At 35.6% G+C, this 20,204-nt stretch overlaps 2 protein-coding genes across 2 annotated transcripts; both read left to right on the top strand.

The window, feature by feature from the left end:
- Nucleotides 1–707: 707 nt before the first annotated feature.
- On the top strand, nt 708–11,522 carry LOC120627989 (cytosolic 10-formyltetrahydrofolate dehydrogenase). The gene is made up of 16 exons (XM_039896147.1): nt 708–794; nt 1,068–1,263; nt 1,568–1,709; nt 2,532–2,629; nt 3,814–3,950; nt 4,996–5,147; nt 5,620–5,738; nt 6,138–6,404; nt 7,057–7,661; nt 7,815–8,142; nt 8,771–8,933; nt 9,027–9,145; nt 9,234–9,431; nt 9,841–10,013; nt 10,525–10,724; nt 11,045–11,522. The coding sequence occupies exons 2-16, from the start codon at nt 1,237–1,239 to the stop codon at nt 11,098–11,100; spliced, it is 2,784 nt and encodes a 927-aa protein (XP_039752081.1). The 5' UTR covers nt 708–794; nt 1,068–1,236; the 3' UTR covers nt 11,101–11,522.
- Nucleotides 11,523–17,609: 6,087 nt separating this feature from the next.
- LOC120628210 (NADH dehydrogenase [ubiquinone] 1 alpha subcomplex subunit 7-like) lies at nt 17,610–19,415 on the top strand. Its single transcript, XM_039896463.1, has 4 exons — nt 17,610–17,770; nt 17,864–17,952; nt 18,877–18,978; nt 19,274–19,415. The coding sequence occupies exons 1-4, from the start codon at nt 17,705–17,707 to the stop codon at nt 19,344–19,346; spliced, it is 330 nt and encodes a 109-aa protein (XP_039752397.1). The 5' UTR covers nt 17,610–17,704; the 3' UTR covers nt 19,347–19,415.
- Nucleotides 19,416–20,204: the final 789 nt, after the last annotated feature.

The following is a 20,204-nucleotide window of genomic DNA, read 5'->3' as shown; positions in this document are numbered from 1 at the left end:
TTGCATGTCTCCATCCGCTCGTTTCGACATGTAACCGCTTTTAACCAGTTACTGAATACTGGTCGGTCATTATCAGCTAATATTTACTTCGCACAGCTGAACTCTGTGCGATAGGGTGGAAAAAATACGAATGGTCCATATTATGCTGCCTATAATACATACATATACGAATTATGCGTATATCCTAATTTAAGAGAATAAAAATAAAATTGTGTGATACTGGTTTGAACCAGTATCTTTTGCTCCTTGAGGCTATTGATCAAATAAAGAATCCACGTTTCGCCAGATATAAAAAACTATTTTTAGTATGTGTGTGTAAATTAAGAAGAATTAAGTGGAACAATTTATGTTCTATTCCGTGTTATTTGAATGTAGTTACAACAGCTGTCTTATTTCAATTTGTATTTTGAAGGTTCTTAGTATTTTTACAAACATTTTGTTTTAATAGTAGTCTTAAGATTATAGTAGGATATGTACCTACCTTCCAAATACATAATTATGATCTAAAAAAAATTGGTCGTGAATTTCTGTTACTTCCTGGGTATTCCATGCATCTTCTGTGTTTTGGATTGAGTCCTATATGTTTTGTAACATCGCGTAAAACCATATCGCGTATACTAGCGCCTTTATTAATAGTCATAACGTAACGTCGGAAAATAAAAAATTCTGCTAACAGCGAACCATGCCAGAGCGTGAAAAAACACTGCCGTACTATTTCGGCGTCATGTGAATTTCTAGCTTACGCAATATATTAATAAGCCACAGAGTTAATTCCGGAATCTCCTGAGATTCAGGTCTGTAACTTTTACTTATTCATGATGACCAATATCAACCATATTATTATTTTTTATCTTAAGGCAAACTTTTACGGTAATTTTTGAGGTAGTTTTTGTAAATCTAGTTATTTACCATAAAAGTTTTAAGATAAAATTTAAAAATTAATAATTTTGATAACTTTTACAAATAAGCAAAGAAATGTAGGTATTAGGTGCTGACATGTTATCAGACGTCATAATTATGCAGTTTTGGCGGGTTGTGTTGATCAATGTATTGTTTTATTTAATCAGGGTGAAAGATAACCAGTGCCAAGGTTGAGGTGAAGAAGAAACTTCTCTATATAGGAACAAGCGGCGAGTCGCTAAGTTAGTTGGCTGGCGTATCGTCGCTTGACCAGGCGGTTTAGCGATATCGAATCGTATAGTCTTACATTAGTTAGAAAGTTTCTTGATTACTATCATGCCACCAGTAGCAGTGCCTGATGAGGTATTTATTATTTTATTTTTTAGCAATTTCTCTCATATCAAAGCCCTCAACTTTTTTTTCGTTATTAATTAGTACTACTATTAATTACACTACAGTTTTAAATATTTAATTTGGAGCGGGTTACAATCATAATTAAATAACCCTTCTTACGGTAAACAAATTATTTTGTAATGTTTTCGTAAATTATACAAAAATAAATCTAGTATGTGTGTTTCTTAATCGATTGTAGATATCGTGTGTGGGTGAATTGTGACAGAAATTAATTAAAAAATGCATAACTTAACTAACGATAAAAATATTTAAGGCTCCAAAGAAAAAGCTTCGTGTGGCGATAATAGGACAGAGCACGTTTGGAGCGGAAGTGTTTAAGCTTCTGCAGAGAGATGGACACGAAGTGGTTGGAGTTTTCACAGTCCTGGATAAAGGAAACAGAGAGGACCCTCTGGGTTCGTACTTTTTATAATTTTTATTCTAAGTGTACTTTAAATAAGAATAAGTGTAATACCAGCAAGATATTTAAGTGTTTGTCGTCACCGTTGTGAAAGTTCTAAGCTTAGGTACATTGTTGGTACGTTATACATAAACTAATAACTTTTATAAATGCTAATTTGTGTTTGTTTGTTAGTTACCTATGTTCGGCAAAACCAATACACCGGTTTCGGCGAATTTTTCATAGTTGACTTGAATCCTGGAGAAATAAAATATACCTACAACATGCGATAATGATTCCATACTTTTATCCCGCGAAAGCTTTCGGTTCTCGCAGAATTTTAGTAAAACAGCATACAACAGATATAGCTATAAAGCTACATAAGTAATCTATAAATATGAGAATCGTTTGGAGTGGTTATGTAAAATATCATCATCAAAATATCATATGCCAATGTTTAACTTTCTTTTCGATATATTAATTAATTAAGCTGTTTTCTACAATCATTGATGCCGAATGTCGAAACATTGGTCATTTCGTCTATTAAGGGCATGGTATTAACGTTAAATGTATCTAATGTTTTTGAAATACTTTTCCATTTATACTTATAAGGTCGTTATTCCATTTTAATTTTTATCATAAATAGCCTTTAACCTGCCTCAAGAATTAAGTTATCAAATACAAAAAGATCTTTGCAATCTAATAAAAAAACATCAAAGCATAGCCCGTTCAAAAAATAAAAAGACAAACTTTTCAGCTTTATTATTATCTATTAGAATTACCTATACACGCTTCTAACATAAAAACAGTAAATAATTATATATTAAATTATTTGTAGCTACAATTGCGGCACAGAACGGAAAACCAGTGTTCAAATACAAAACATGGAGAATTAAAGGAAAAGTTATCCCGGAGGTGCTAGAGGACTATAAATCGGTAGGTGCTGCTTTTTAGGAATTCACCTTAAAAATATATATTTACTTATTATCTATCTAATTTTATACATAATATATTAGACATTATGTCATCTAATGCTACTATATAATATCATATACCCTCTGACCTTTAATATACTAGGCTATAATAGAGGTCAGTGCATATACCATAGTGTTAATAAAAAAAAAATTTTTAGTTCTTTGCTCCCTCTTGACTTTTCACTAAAGGTTGAGTTCTGTCATAAAGATTCTGGGCATAGTAATCGTTCCGTTTTTGGCTTTTGTTTTGGATAGAGGTATACATTTTATACCTTAATGAACTGCACCAATTTTATTCTAATTTTTCGATTTGCAAACTGCGGAGATTTCGAGGACTTTTTTTATATATTTGTTATAATTCAAAAATTGTGCCGGTTTAATACAATCGAATGAATAAATCTATATATAGGGAAGTACAAATGAAGTTCTTTCATATGATGGCCCACATGACCTTGAATTTTTGAAATGGCTTAGAAGCAGAGTTCTTAATGGCTTCTTGATCTCAGCTTCATTATAAATTTATTTCTTCCAAATTTGATTGGGCAGTCTGATGAAGCTGCCTTTTTCTACCTACTCATATGATAAATTACAGTTTTAGCACGTCTGTCTACCATGCACAAGTTATCAAATTTGGAGCAGTGTTCCTATTTCACTTTTGACCTTTTATATCTTATCCTTCCCAGTAGTAAGTAGTTTAAGTTACACAAATACAAATATGTACCTACCTACTAAATAGGTACAAAAATTGTTAATAAACAACTAAAATACTTTTGCTTTCATTAAAAAAAAAACTAAATTTTCTCCAAAATATTTACAGTTGTTATCATAATGAGGTTGGTGTTTTGATTCAGCTTTAGATCTATTCGATGGCGTAAATACGTCTGCTCAAAGAATTCTTGGACATCTTTATCTTTTACTACTTATTACCTACATGACAACCACACGTATTGGAGATTTTGCTTCATTTCATATCATCTGCATACCCTGTGCATACCCTCTAAGTACGCCACTGACTGTCACTTTATTCTGCAGATTTGATTATTTTTATTTTTAAGGCAATTTGATAAATTCGATGTACTTAATACCTAACATTCACATAACTTTTTTTTCGAGAAAGCTTCCACATGATGTTTCTTATGATTGTAGGTAAACGCAGACATCAATGTGTTGCCCTTTTGCACACAGTTCATTCCAATGGAGGTGATCCTGTACCCAAAGTATCAGAGTATTTGTTATCATCCTAGCATTTTACCGAGGCATAGAGGGGCATCGTCTATTAACTGGTAGGTAACATTTTCGATCGTTATTTATATCTAATAACGTTCTAAGTCTTAAAGCTGATCCATATCTAATTATTGTTACATAAGCACAACCTAGAATTAATACTACAGTGGAGAATCGTGAGTTTTTAACCACCCATCAATGAATAGACAGACATATAACTCAATCTATAAGAGGTGGATGTACTGGCCAGAGCATAGTCGAGTTTCGAGAAGGATTCGGCAGCTTGGCTATCTTTCCAAAAAAAATCCAAGTGGTCTCCTTCATACAAAACGCATAATTTTGCAGAAATAGTTGTTAATTCATCGCAAATTATGTATTTAAATGACAGCGCACCATCAACTAGCAACTGTAAGAAAAGTTACTGAATATGGCGGCTGGTCCCCTTCCACATAGCCACTGTTTATCTACTCTACATTACGTAAAATTACATTAACATCCCTATAATCCAAACCCCAAGATTCAGAACCAAAACCAAACTGAAGCACCGTAGCAATTCTTACGTTACTCGAATATAACTCTTCATAAAGTCCAAATGCGAATCGGATAAGACTGCTATTACTGCTAAAAACATATTTTTCATGCTGCCATATATCAATATATAAAAAACAAGACGCTAAAACTGTTGCACCTGATCAAAAATATAACCAAACCTTTACTTTTAGTAGTAGTAGGTATTCTGTAGTTCTGTGCTTATATTTTAGGGCTGGAAGGCTTAGTAATAGTTGGGCTCGTCACCTTTTAGGTATGGAACTCTAAAAAGATATTTTCCCATCAGTAGAACAACGACTATTATTTAATCGTCAACTCCCTCATTAAATACCTCATCAATTACACATAACGTATGATATTAACTGTGACCGACAACGATTCTACGTGCTCTCCACGGCTGGGCTAAATCCTGGGCTGGTTTAGGATATTCGAACTCGACAAAAAACAGAAAACCAAATACAAATCGTGATCTCTAGTTAAACATAATAGCAACAACATCAACGAGGAAGTTCCGGTACATTATACAGGCCTATTTAACAATGAAATATTGTACAGGACACTAATAGAAGGCGACACAACGTGCGGCCTGACAATATTCTGGGCTGACGACGGCTTAGACACCGGGCCAATTTTGCTGCAGAGAAGCTTCCCATGTACCATCGATGACACCGTAGATAGCTTGTACAACAAATATCTTTATCCAGAAGGTCAGTAGAGCATAATCTTCTCAGTTTCACTGACAATTAATAATTAAATTATCTGTAATATCTTCACATATTAAAGTTTGAACCTTGAAATAACATAAATATGATTGGTCGAAGTATGTAACCAAGTTTATTTTATATTAATCTAAAACTAAGAAAAAGAATAACGTAAATTGCCTAGGCCTTGTTCAACAATATAAAAAATATTTTATCTAAATAGATGTGTTCTGTGATAAACACAAGAAATCGAAATTATTAATCCTCTTATATTTCCTTAATACATTATTGGGGCAGGTTTTCAAATATTGGCAATGAACGTTCTCATTAGTTTCTGAATATAAAATTATTATACGTACTTTTATCAGTTACATCTTTCATTATAGAACGTATTAGTTTCACGGTCCAAAACTTCTGCCTAAAACTAATATAATAATTTATAATATTGCTACTAAACTATAATGATTACTATCCTTAGGCATTAAATCGTTAGCGGAATCAGTTAATTTAGTAGCAAATGGAACAGCACCAAGAATAGCTCAAACTGAAGAAGGCGCTACTTATGATCCAGCTTTGTTCAAGGCCGAAACTCATCAAGTAAGATTTAGAGTTTTATATAATACAAATTACATAAAACGATAGCGGTAAAGTTTTCAAACTGGAATACCTTATGTCATGCAATCGCTAAAATGTATGCATTTAAAAGAACCTTATTAACCTACATCTATAGAATATTTAATCAATTTGTTTAGCTCAAACTAAACAAAACTATGTTAAACGTGTTCGAAGACTCGAATTATTTAAACAAATATTTTTAAGACGGCTAAGTTTGAGAAGGAAATTATAAAGTTGACGTTAACTAGACAAGTATCGCTAATCACATGTGTCTCTCAATTAGCACTATCATATTTTATTATACATTCACTCTTGTGTTCTAGAATTCTAGATTGAACGCAATAAGGTCATTACATAATGCAATACAAATGATTATTCTAGATTGACTGGTCAAAGGGCGGCATGGCATTACACAATTTCATCCGAGGTCTTGACTCCTCACCTGGAGCCACCACGTTTATAAAGCCACAAACGAAAGATGGAGTGTATGAAAACAATGACTCAACAATTGAAGTTAAATTCTTCGGGTCTTCACTTTGGGAAGCTGAATATGAAGCAGAAGGTGACAAACTGATTTTGCCTGGCTTGAATAAACCTGCCGTAATACATGAAGCTGGTTTGTTAATAACTGCTAATGATGGAGTTAGGGTAAGCACTATTTTTGGATAGAACATTTATTTATTTATTAATTAAACAGTTTATTTGTACACCACTACACAATTAGGAGAATAAAGGACGTATAGAGCGAAACACAAAGACTGGACTAGAATACTAAAGGCGGCCTTATTACTTTGAAGCGATCTCTACCAGGCAACCTTAGGATTAGGACAAAAAAGCGAGAGCAAATAGGTGGTGTAAAATTATTATAAACCTACATTCAAAGAACTACATAGGAATACAATACACGAAAAAAAAAATCTATAATACATATAAAAATAATAAACTAATATATATTATGATAAGCTAATATATATTAATAAATAGATGGAAAAAAAAAGATAATAAGATGTAACTGCGTTTTTAGAAATAACAAGCGATTTTGCCTGTCTTATGTTCGTACGGAGAGCATTCCACAATTCGATAGCCTGCACTCTGAAGGATAGCTTATAAAACTTCTTCTTGTGGAATGGCATGCTCAGTGTCAGCATAAGACCATCTAAATGACGACCTTAAGTCAGACGGCGTTCCGAAGTTGAACTTTTCCTTCAAGTAAGAAGGTGTTTTGGTCATTGAACATTGTTGTGCGTTATAAAAATGCTATTAGTATTTGTAACTAGTATAAATAAAATTTCTGTTACAGCTTAACATTCAACGGTTAAAAGTTAATGGAAAGATGATCAACGCACAAAACTTTTTTAAAACAAATGAAAACAAAGTTTGCCTGGATTTGAGCGCAGAAGAAAAGAGATTTGTTGAAAGCGTTCGCGATGTTTGGAAAGCAATATTAAGAGTAGATATAGAAAGTGATACAGATTTTTTCAGTTCAGGAGCGGGCTCCATGGACGTTGTTAGATTAGTTGAAGAAATAAAAGACTTAGCAAATATAGAACTACAGAATGAGGATATTTATATGAATACAACCTTTGAAGAATTCTACACAATAGCTATTCTTAAAGCAAGAGGTGCTGTCGGCACTAAAGAAGTTGTATACGAAGGTGTAGAATTAGAAGTAAATAAAATGAAAGTTAAATTTCCAACTCAACTGTTTATCAATGGTGAATTTATTAATTCGGATAGTGGGAAAACGTTAACGTTAATAAATCCTACCGATGAATCTGTGATATGTAAAGTTCAGAGTGCTTCAAAATCTGATGTAGACAGGGCAGTGAAAGCTGCTCAAAAGGCTTTCGAGGTTGGAGAATGGTCCAAGATTAGTGCTAGAGAAAGAGGAAACCTTTTATTTAAGTATGTCTTTGAATAATTCCTTTCTTTATTATTTAATCCACAATATGATTGTAACTGTTTCTTTATTTAATGTTTAATTAAATAAAGAAAACAGTAAAAAAATAGCACGTAACTAAAAAGCGAATGGATTTTTATTAAGTTATAATTTTTCAGGTTAGCAGATCTAATGGAACAACATAAAGAAGAACTGGCAACAATAGAAAGTATTGACTCGGGAGCAGTTTACACGTTAGCCTTGAAAACCCACGTTGGAATGTCCATCGAAACGTGGAGATATTTTGCGGGATGGTGCGATAAGATCCAGGGTGCCACGATACCAATAAATCATGCTAGACCTAACAGAAATCTGACTTTAACGAAGAAAGAACCAATTGGAGTGTGTGCATTGATAACACCATGGAATTATCCTCTTATGATGCTTTCTTGGAAGATGGCTGCCTGCTTAGCTGCTGGGAACACAGTCGTTATGAAACCAGCTGCTGTAAGTGATTCTGTCCATTTATATCTATTATAATTTTACTATTAACATATCATAATATGGTTACGTGTTAGATGACTTTATTGAATACTGATAACCTTCCATTAACCCATACTAGGAGATTAATCTGTAATCTGCATAGTTTTCTAACATCTTTGCATTTAATTCATATAATCTAATTATCTTTGCATGAGATTCATAGAGCTTATATTTTTATAATTTTTATTAGTGTTTAGTGTAGATCGAAACTGCAACGTTTCCTACTAGATGACGCTACAGTCGCTATAAGACTGATGTGAAAGGCATATACTAATTTCAGCATCGACGGTAGGAGAGCCGTAGCTTAATTGGTGAAAGCGCTCAGGCCGCGATTGCCCGAGAGCTCAAATTCAATTGCCGCGGTTCAAATCCTGTCGGTTCCGAAAATTTTTATAGGCATTTTAAATTTATAAAATTAATAGAGCTTAGAAGGAAAAATCCTGCAATTCCGTAATCAATTTGCTAATGGAGACGTGTTTAACAATTCAACGCGTATGTTTTTTATATAAAATTTACGATATATTTTTTCATTTAAAATTTACGCACATAATATGAAGGAAGGTTCCACATTAAAATTTTTACTTTTTTTCAGGTATGTCCATTAACAGCCCTCAAATTCTCAGAATTGTGTGTACGTGCTGGTATTCCTCCGGGCGTAATCAACATTCTACCAGGAAGTGGAACGGTGTGTGGACAAGCATTAGCCGATCACCCGCTTGTCAGGAAACTGGGCTTCACGGGCAGTACAGAAATTGGTAATACATACAGCGATATTGAGTCTCCAAATTGAAAAATAAAGGAGACAAAAACTTTACATAAAACTAATACCAAACTCCCTTTGTTTTTAGGACAAACTATAATGAAATCGTGTGCAGTATCAAACATGAAGAAAGTCTCACTGGAATTAGGTGGGAAATCTCCGTTGGTAATCTTTGAGGACTGTGATCTTGAAAAAGCTGTTCGAAACGTAAGCAACAATGCAGTTGCCAATTGCTATAGCTATAGAATTTAATAACGAATAAACAAACAAGTGACAACATTTAAATGGCTTTTAGGGTATGGCGTCAGTATTCTTCAACAAAGGGGAGAATTGCATAGCTGCCGGTCGACTTTTCGTCGAGGAGAGGATACACGATGAATTCATTAGGCGTGTTGTGGAAGAGACCAAGAAAATAACCATAGGCGATCCTCTGCACAGAGGAACAGCTCATGGACCGCAAAACCATAAAGCGCATATGGACAAACTTCTAGAGGTAAATTATTTAACATCATCATCATCATCATATCAACCTATTACCGGCCCACTACAGGGCCCGAGTCCTTTCATAATGGGAAGGGGATAAGGCCGTAGTCAACCATGTTGGTCCAGCGGATTGGTGGACTTCACACACCTTTGAGAACATTATGGAGAACTCTCAGGAGCAAAATTCCTCACGATGTTTTCCTTCACCGTTGAGACAAGTGATATTTTAATTGCTTAAAACGCACATAACTTAGAAAAGTTAAAGGTGACTGGTGAGTGCTGGGATTCAAAGTCAGCCTCCCGAAAGGGAAGTCGAAGTCCTACCCACTGGGCAATCACCGCTTCCCAATTTTGAGGTCTTTTTTATCAGCCTTATGCCTAGATAAAGGGATAATTTTTCAGTGTTTGAATTGTTACAGTTTTGCGAACGCGGTATAAAGGAAGGTGCCAGGCTAGTCTTTGGTGGTAAACGCGTAGATAGACCAGGATTCTTCTTCCAACCTACCATCTTCACCGACGTCACTGATGAAATGTTTCTTGCAAAAGAGGAATCTTTTGGACCTATTATGATTATTAGCAAATTCAGTAGCAAGTAAGTAATCTTAAAATACTATTATAATTTCAACAAAATATTTTTTTTAAATATGCTTGCTTTTACAGTATTTTTATTGATTCTGGCGTTAAATTTATTTCGGAATAACTTTATGAAGTTACTTTATTATCTTAGCAGACCAATTTAATAAAATAGTATAATTTATTAATCGGATTCATTTCATTTTATCATTTTATCTGGTGCCTATAAAGTCGTCGTCCACCCTACCGACAAATACATGCCAAGCAATTAAGAGTTCCGGTACGATAAGGAGTAAGGAATAAAACTGCCATACCCCATCTTAGATTCTTTCATCCAATACCATCAGGCATCAGGTGAGATTGCAGTCAAGGGCTAACTTGTAGTGGAATAATAAAATCTTGTGTTGTATTCAATAATTGTATCTCTTGTTTGGCAAGTAGCTTCATCAACATCGATTATTTTTATTAAAGACAATTAAAGTACGTATGTTATATGTATGTCGGTCAATCTTTTTTGTTCTCTTTTCCAGAAACTTGGACGAAGTCATCCGACGAGCAAACAATACAGAGTATGGCTTAGCTAGCGGCGTCTTTACACGCGACATTTCCCGCGCTCTTCAATTTGCTGAACGCATCGATGCGGGCACTGTTTTCGTCAACACTTACAACAAGACAGATGTAGCTGCACCTTTTGGAGGCTTTAAGCAATCTGGATTCGGAAAAGATTTAGGTAATCCTTAAGTTTTTCAATTAACGCCCGTATTATTTCAATGTACCAAATCTCAAAACCTTTTTACATGGCAGATTTAATTTAGTAGTGCTATCCTTCTCTTACTCTTCCCTACAGGTAAGTATAGCCAATATATCCTAACCCAGGACTACCAAACCTTTGCCCTGCGGCGCCCTGGGGCACCGTAAAAGTAAAGAGGTGCTCCGCAAGGCGCTCTCTCTGTACTTCAAAAGAAAAAATACTTTTTGTGCAGCGCTAAATCTGTTTGAATTCTTTCTCCGTCTTGTTTTTCCATTATAACCTTTTTTTCTTTGTTACAGGGCAAGAAGCACTCAATGAATATCTTAAAACAAAATGTGTGACTATAGAATATTGAAATGTATATTAATAGATTAGATTTATAGCCTAGATTAATTACTGTTAGTTTTATGTGACAGGTAGGTGCTAATTATTGTGATATAAGTCTCTACACTTAACTAAAATTAGAGGGCTGCAAGTAGTTATTTCCTTTTCACAATGTTTTCCATGTAAAAGGATAACACTATCTCATACCTTCCCATTTAGTTTAGTATAGAATTGATATAGGTTATGTAAGACTATATTTCAGAATAAATTTGGCATTATAAACAAGGGTAGGTTAAATTGTGTATGAAATTTGTACCTACCATTAAATATGTACCTACTAGGATTATGTTTTTTTAAATGTAAATATTTAAATAAGTAAGTCAATAATTTAGTTCGTAACCTTGCTTATTACCTACTAATATAACTATGATTTTGAATACAAGCTCAAGCTTTTTATTTTGGTTTTATTTCATCGAAAAACTCAACTTAAGTCAACTAAAACTCATTTATTTCCCTTACATAAGACATATGAGACATAAGAAGTCAGTATAATAGACACATTGAAAATAATAAATTATCATAAATCTTGTCGATTTTTTTAATCTCTTACTTATTGACTTTCTACTTAATAATCATTATGAATATTTTCTGATTGATGAGTATAATTTCCAAAAAAAATTACACTAAAGCTAGGGTCAAAGTTATCAAATTCTAAAATCGCCAAATTTACTTAGCTTAATTAACACACTGCACGCAATCTCCCCCTTAAAAACGTTAAAAACGTTTATATTACGTTTATAAACGTTTATATACGTTGATAAACATAAGATAAACGTTTTATACGAAAAGTAAAGAAAAATATGAAATAATACGATATTTTTCTTATTTCACCGTTTTGCGGAATAATACAGACTCACGTCTGTAGGCATACGGCATATTGTTATCTTTGAAGACTATCTACCTACCTTCAATTCAATTCAATTCTTGTTTATGGCTTTTGTCTGTGCCAACTGGGCACAAGGTACTTCGCCAATGTCTTGTAGATGAAGAAGGCACGAAGGAGATTGATCGGTGAAACTAATGAAAAGTTAATTTTGAATTTGTACCAAGAAATAGTTGTTATTAGCTAGTTAGCTCTTTAACCTAAGGCAGCACAGACAACACATACATATATATCTACCACGGATATTTTTTGTACATTACACTTTAATTTTATTACTTACTATATATTTACATAAAAATCTACAATAAGGACTAAAAACAAACATTAAAAAACATTTAACACTCAAAGGACGGGGGACTTTGGGAGGAAGAACGTCATAGAGGGGATAGGTAAGTTTGGGACAGTTAAAAATAATATGAGTTATAGTGCCCTCATCCAAGCCACACTCACAGATGGAGTTGTCCCTTATCCGGAGTTTGGCCAGATGTACAGGTGTGCTAGCATGACCAAGACGCAATCGGGAAATTGTGGATGAAGTCCAGCGATTTGTACTCCGAGAGTGACAAAACCAGGGTTGTCTTGGTATGTTTTGTTGGATGGTAGCGTAAAACTTACCCTTAACCAATTTGGAATCATTCCAAAAAATTTTCCAGGCTGTTTCCATATATGTTTTGGCAAGAGTACATAGGTCATGCGATGAATTTTTAAAATGATCTAGAGAACCTGACTCAACAGCTGTTTTGGCACAAGAGTCAGCAGTCTCGTTTCCTGGAATACCTGAGTGGCTTGGAATCCAAACCAGTAAGATGAATAGTCCTTTTTGATTGCAAGAGAGCAGAGCCTTCCGGATTTTTAAGATAATGGGAAATCGTGATTTGCTGCGAAAGGGGTTTTCTTTAATAGACATTAAACAGCTTAAAGAGTCAGTCAGAATAACCGTCTGTTGTACGTTATGGGACAGTGCAAACAGGATTGCTTCCAAAAGAGCAATGGCCTCTCCGGTAAACACAGAAGACTCGGGAGGGCATTTAAATTTTAAAACAATTCTGTAAACAGGAACCCAACATGCAGCACCAACACAACCTTCTGGAGACAGCTTTGAAGCATCAGTATATATAATAAGATGATTTGACCAATTTTGACTAATATGCTTTTGTAGTTTGATATTGGTATCTGGGGATCCTTTACTCAGACCTAGATCTGTGATGATGGAAGGGTTGTATATTAATGCTTTAAATGGGGTTGAATATAGTGGGTTGATTGTGAAAGATGTCAGGGGATTAGGAAGGCTGGTATACTTTAGGAAACTATCTAGCAAGTAGGAAGACGAGTTACGGGAGCAAGGTGCGTGTGATAGTTGGCTTAGTCGGTGCCAAAGAGGATGGGATGACAGCTGTAACATCTTGCTGATAAAGCGGTCACATAGATATTGTCGACGGATGGATAGAGGAGGGTCAACGCATTCTACCTGCAAAGCATTAGTGGGGGAGGATTTCATTGCACCTAGAATAATTCTAAGGCATCTATACTGAATTTTATTTAACTTTTCAGCAGCTGATTTATTAAAAGGCTCTAAAACAAACATACAGTAATCCATGTGGCTACGTACTAAGGCATTATATAATAATTTTAAAGTATAGGGGTGAGCACCCCACCAAACTCCCGCTATTGCTCGTAGTACATTGATGCCTTTTTCACATTTTTTGATAATGTGTTCAGAATGAGCAATTCCATTCAGTCGTGTGTCTAAATAAACACCTAAAAATTTAGCTTTAACTGCAAGGTTGATTGCTTGACCTTCAAATGAGATGTTGAGGTTCGGGAGGTATCTCTTCCTTGTAAATACCACTGCCTGACATTTGCCCACTGATAGGGACAAGCCATGGTCAGACAGCCACTGGCCTAGATAATACAAAGCAGAATTGATACGACAGGATACTTCCTCTATACTGCCTGAGCTGTGATAGAGGACAATATCATCAGCATATTGTAAAATGGTACAAAAACTAGAAACAGACAATTCGAGGTCGTGGGTATATATGCTATAGAGCAGAGGACTGAGAACAGAGCCTTGAGGGAGGCCTTTCCAGATTAATCTGGGGGGAAGAGAATTATTCTGATGCTTTACCAGAACATATCTGCAAAACAGCAGATTACATATGAAATGAACCATCCTCGAGGGAACACTCAGCTTAAGTAGTTTCTGCCTGAGCACCGGAAGTAGGACATTATCATATGCAGAAGCAATATCAAGAAAAGCACCCACAAGGTACTCTCCTTTTGTAAAGGCTAATCTAATATCTGTTGTTAATACACTGAGACTGTCTGTTGTACTCATACCCTTCCGAAACCCAAATTGGGAGGAGGGGAGAATATTTCTACTTTCCATTAACCATTCCAGTCGGTTTTTAAGGAGATGTTCTGTAACTTTAGCTAAAGTAGATGACAAAGCTATGGGTCTATATGAATTTGAATTAAGGGGATTTTTATAAGGTTTAAGGATAGGAATAACAATTTGAGATTTCCAGGAGTTTGGGATAGAACCAGTTTCCAAACATTTATTGATTATTTTAAGGTAATAAATTTTAGCTTTGTCATTTAAGTTAGCCAGGAAAGAATATGGAACGCCATCTTCCCCTGGAGCTGTATCTTTTAGACCATTGAGAGCAATTTGAAGCTCAGAAAAGGAAAAGGGGGCATCCATTTCATCCGTAGCTGGAGCTGGCGTAGTAGTTAGAAATGAGTCCACATAGGGAACATAAGGTGGAGCTAATTTGTCTGCAAAGTTGTTAAGCCAGTCAGAAGGATTATTTGAGGAAGGATCAACGTGGCTCAGGGAGCGACGGAATCTCCTCATATTTTCCCACACAATGGTGGAGGGTGAACGAGGGCTAAGCGATTCACAGAACTGCGTCCAACTTGCTCTTTTCTTTTTGAAGACTAATCTTTTAATTTTAGCATCTAGTTTTTGGTAACTATTAAAGTTATCCTGAGTCATGCAGGCTGAGTATAATTCTTCTGCAGCAGATCTTTTACCAAATAAATCGCTGCATTCATCATCCCACCAAGGAGAGGAAAGCAGCGGATTTTTCACAGGGTGTTTTTTTGGAATATGGGAATCGGCCGAAGATATAAGAGATTTTAAAAAGAGATCATAGCATACCAGAATGTTTCCATCACTTTCCAAATCGGGCAGAGTGTCTACAATGCAATCAACGGATAGGGCATAATCTTCCCAATTTGCTTTTTTAAGTTTATACTTTAAAAGGGGATCATAGTTAGGGGTAGGTAAGGATTTATTATTTAATGTAACAATTATAGGAAAATGATCACTGCCACAGGTTGACTGTAGCACGTTCCAAGTCAGGCGCGATGCTAGGTTAGCCGAACATAGGGTGAGATCAACCGTTGATTTCGGGTTCTGATTGGGGTATACCCTTCGAGTAGGAGAACCGTCATTGAGGATGCAAAGACTGACATCATCAAGTAAATCAATCAGCAATGGAGAAAACCCGTCACTAGCATGGCACCCCCACATCGTGTGGTGGGTGTTAAAATCACCCATGGCTATGATAGGGCTGGGAAGGGACGACAAGATTGCTTGTAATTCGGGAATAATAGAAGATGAGGGATGAGGAATATACAGAGATACAAAAGATATGTCTAGGGTACGGACAGCAACAGCATTGATCTGTTGACTGTGGGAAGGAAGAGCGATTTGGGTGTAGGGGAGGGAGTGCCGTAGAAATACAGCACTGCCTGCATACCCATCACTCCTGTCATCCCTCAAACAGGAGAAGCCCGGCACCCGTAATCGTGAACCAGGCCTCAACCATGTCTCCGAGATGGCAAGAATGGTGGGATTATGAAGGTTAATCAGAGAGATTAACTCATGTTTCTTGGGACGTAAACTTTTACAGTTCCACTGTAGCAGGGTTATTGGGCCCATTTTGTAGTAGTTTAAAAAGTTGGCTTAAGTTTTTGGCAACGTTGGGCGGTAAGGGAATTTCACTACATGGAGCGACAATACTAAGTAGAAATTCGGAGATAAACTCAAGCATTTTACCTTGGGAGGGAGGGTTCTCAACATTGTTGTTGAGAGCGCATCCATTAGGAAGGGATGAGGAGTAATCACCGACAATAGTCTGAACAGCTTTTTTATCGTAGCCCTTTGCTAGAGGAGCTCGGGGACGAGGAGAGCGGAAAACTGTTTGCCGGTAGGAGGTTTTGGTGGAAGTTACATTAGTAGGAGTAAACATTTCTTTTGTTATCTCAGCATAGGACCTGCGGACAGGAGGAAACTGAGATGATGCTTCAATGTAAGATTTATTATTCTGAGACATGACCATTTTAATAGATTGCTGCCTGGAGAATTCTGGGCAGTCTTTATCAGTAGCAAAATGACTACCAGAGCAGTGTAAACATGTAGATAATTCCTTGATGACCAAACATGAGTCACCTGTATGGGGCTGAGCACATCTGTAGCATCTGGGCTTAGATCTGCAGATTGTTTTAATGTGGCCAAAACGGCAGCAGTTCTGGCACTGTATTGTTGGAAGTTTATATGTTTCAACTGGCAGTGAGGTGTGGTATGAATATACCTTAGCAGGAAGCATTTGCCCCCTGAAGGTTAGGACAACAGATTGGGTAGGCACCCAAGTGATGACACCCTCTGTGACAGATTTTCTATTCAGTCGCCTTGATTTCAGAACCTCACCACAGCCAGGCGGGAGCTCTAGCGAATCAACAAGCTCGTCCATCGACCAGTCCACGGGAACTCCTTTCACCAGCCCCATTCTGGTTATGTTGTATGTGGGAATTATAGCTCTATATTTGCATAACTTCAAAACTGGACTAACCAGAAAGTTGTTGGCAGCTTGGGCAGAAGTAAACTCTACAGTAATTTTGTTGCGGCCTATATTTTTGACGCCGTCGTGGATAATTGAACCAATTTTGTGTTTGTGCAAGAATTGACCGAAATTTATAGCCCGTAATGACGCTCCAGAGGATGGGTCCTCCACTTCCCGTGAGACTTGGACGATAAAAGGCCCATTATCATCGTCAGAGTATGACTTGGCGCCTTCGGTGAAGGAAGGATGTATGTAAAGGCTTTGAACGGATGGGTTTACCTGAGTAGGATTAGTTATAGTTTTTTTGGCCGCATATACGTTGGTATCCTCTCCTTGTCGTTTGCGAGACGAGGCTGATGCCCCCGGGTCGGGCGGCTCAGGAGGTGTATCTAGATCCATTTTACTGGAAACACTATAACTACAGACACATAATAAATATTTAACCAACACCAAATACGGTTAGATTTATACGAATATCACCAATGACAACTATTTCTGCTGCTGTGTAAATTCACATAAAACACCGAAATTACACCGGAATCTCACTAACACGTGTGCACAAATTGACAGGCCAAGTTACAGTTCAATATAAACAACACCAAATCCTTTTCAAGACGAGTTTACAATAAAATCAAAGAAAAATTTGAAAAAACCGCGTCCGCCATGTACGAAGTTTCCCGCCGAACCCCCTATCTACCTACCTTACTTCTCTGTTGTGATTACTGACAAATGTCAACTGTCAAATTGACTTTGATACTTACTTATTGTCAAGAATTGTCGATCGAAAAATCAAAATACCAAAATCATTTCGCCTTAGGAACTGCAAATAGCTTAAAAAAAAAATGAGTAAAGTTCCTTTGAGAGATATTTCGCCTATTATGCAGGCCTTTAGAAAGTTCCTTCTTGGCGTAAGTATTGACCCTAGGTTTTGTTTTCGTTATGTAACAGTCAACACACTGGAGTACCACAATTCGCACTCAAATTTCGTTTAATTTTTGTAGAGAGAACATACGACTGCCTTGAGATCTCAGCATCTTATATCCGCTAGGACTCAGCCCCCTCCGCAAATTCCCGATGGACCGTCCCACAGGTATGTTTCACTAGTTCTCCATATTAGTTATTGTTACAACTTGGTTGTATAGTGACATAGTTTTCTTAGCTACTGGTTGAGGATGCGCCGGTGTAGGAGCGAAACGTGCGTAAAGAGTACATTGCCAAAGGTCTCTTTGGTGTGGGATATAAATATTGACGGAGTTAAGAATTAAGTAAAGAATAAAGTTACTCCTGCTGTTCGCAGAGTATAGCAAATTAAGCTTGATTTTCATTGAAGATAAAGATGTTAATTCACGCAGAATAGATTTTATAGCACTTTATTTCATCAAATTACTACTACTTCATCAAATTAGTACTATTTCATCAAATTAGTACTTAATACAGCCTCAGCTTCCACTGTACAGTCAGTTAGTCATTAGTATACTTGCCCCCATGCATAATCTTATATTGGCCACACAAGATACTTTATTCATAGATTTTAGTATGCCCCATAGAATAAATTTTAATCCTTGACAGGTGAACCAATCTGTACAAAATTATGCATTGATACATGGATAAATATTTTTATCCTTGGAATACTGACTATTCTGGCTGAACTGGCTATAAAAATCTATTATGTAGTTCAATGTAGTAACAGATGATATCTTAGTGGTTTCAGTTTTCACAGCCTGTAAGCAAGGTCTGTTTGTTCTAAAAGTTAATACTTTTAGAGGGTACACTGTATCAACGCAACACCAACTTTATTTAATTAACACATTGGAATGTTAGTTTAATCCCATAAATCCCAAGTAATTCATGTTCCAATGTATTTTATGTCATTATATTCATTGCATCATCATCTGACATGATAATATATGATTAATCACACCATCAAATGGCACTTGCCAGACTGGTTAGATATTGTGAATATGATAGAAAAATGTTTAAGAGGGTGATGATAATGTTAAATTTTATTTTCTAGGCATGCCCACAACTACTACTACACTCGTGATGCTCGGAGGGAAGTCACACCACCTCTAATTGTGACTCAAAAATTGCTTGCTGACAGTAGTGCTGATAAAGGGTAATAAACATACCTTATATTATTATTATAACATATTTTATTAAAGGGGACCACATGCATATTAAACAGCACAGAGCTATAGAGATTTTAACCTGATTTGATTCCAATATCCAGCATATGTTGGCTCAGACAGTATAGATGATTCAACTATGGTGTCTAGGCCTACATTATTTTTTTTCATTTTTCAGACATAATGTTGGGTTTCTATAAAGAACCAAAAATTTATACATAAAATACTTAAATACCTCATTGTTTGTACTCATATAAATATACTTATGGAAAATATTCTTTTCAGAACACCAAAAGCTGCAATTAACGTTAGGCCTACTCCAGGAAAACTGTACCACTGGGATAAGCATTATGAATAAATAATATTTAGATCAAATTAAAATTTTGTTGTAATTAATTTTGTTGTAAAAATATAGATATTGCCTACACTTATTTTGTTATTTGTTATAGTCCATCTCTTTTAATAACACTGGTGTAAATCCCTACTTTTTATTAATTAAATGGTTACTCTTCATTTGCACACCACGCAGAAAAAAAAAGAACAAACACATGAAGAATGAAGCAGGATACAAAAGGCGCCCTTATCGCTAAGTAGCGATCTGTGCCAGGCAACCTTAGGATTAGGAAAACTAAAAATAAAAACGAATACGTGGGGTACACTATTTAGACATACATACAAATAACTACATACTAATACATACACCAGAAAACACAAGTACAACAATACTATTGATAAATAAAAAAATAAATATACAAATACATATTTTAACGAATCATAAATACTTAAATATGAGTTAGAGTAGATAAATAAATAATAATAGTAGTCTTTATTGAACGAGATAATGAGCCTTAACAGCATTTTTTAAATATGCCCATAGCTAATATGCTGTTAATAGTATACCTAGTTTTTCTTTTTGAGTGGCGATAACAGAACAGTGAAATGAATAAACATTTTCTATTTTATACCTTATTATCTAAACAATTAACATTTTCTACAGTGGATCTAAAAGTAATCAGATTTTGTTCCACTGTAGAAAATGTTAATTGTTTAGATAATCACCAAAATTATGTATCTCTATTTGAGGTCAACTAACACACGGCCTTAAAACGCCAAACGTAAACGTAGTGTCTGTACAATTGTGGGTTAAAGTATGGGGTAGTGTAGTAGTAGTCATGAAATCATAATTTATAACATATCATGAATTCATGACAACATG

The sequence above is a fragment of the Pararge aegeria genome, chromosome 12, assembly GCF_905163445.1.
Source record: "Pararge aegeria chromosome 12, ilParAegt1.1, whole genome shotgun sequence".
NCBI lineage: Eukaryota > Metazoa > Arthropoda > Insecta > Lepidoptera > Nymphalidae > Pararge > Pararge aegeria.
This window is presented reverse-complemented; position numbering and strand designations above follow the sequence as displayed.

What these genes read in the sequence shown, in the direction of transcription:
- LOC120627989 (XM_039896147.1), top strand. Translation starts at nt 1,237, where the DNA reads ATGCCACCAGTAGCAGTGCCTGATGAG. An exon ending in AAACAGAGAGGACCCTCTGG is followed by an intron (nt 1,710 to 2,531) that starts GTTCGTACTTTT and finishes AATTATTTGTAG; the next exon opens with CTACAATTGCGGCACAGAAC. An exon ending in TCGTTATGAAACCAGCTGCT is followed by an intron (nt 8,143 to 8,770) that starts GTAAGTGATTCT and finishes ACTTTTTTTCAG; the next exon opens with GTATGTCCATTAACAGCCCT.
- LOC120628210 (XM_039896463.1), top strand. Translation starts at nt 17,705, where the DNA reads ATGAGTAAAGTTCCTTTGAGAGATATTTCGCCTATTATGCAGGCCTTT. An exon ending in TTAGAAAGTTCCTTCTTGGC is followed by an intron (nt 17,771 to 17,863) that starts GTAAGTATTGAC and finishes TAATTTTTGTAG; the next exon opens with AGAGAACATACGACTGCCTT. An exon ending in CCCGATGGACCGTCCCACAG is followed by an intron (nt 17,953 to 18,876) that starts GTATGTTTCACT and finishes TTTATTTTCTAG; the next exon opens with GCATGCCCACAACTACTACT.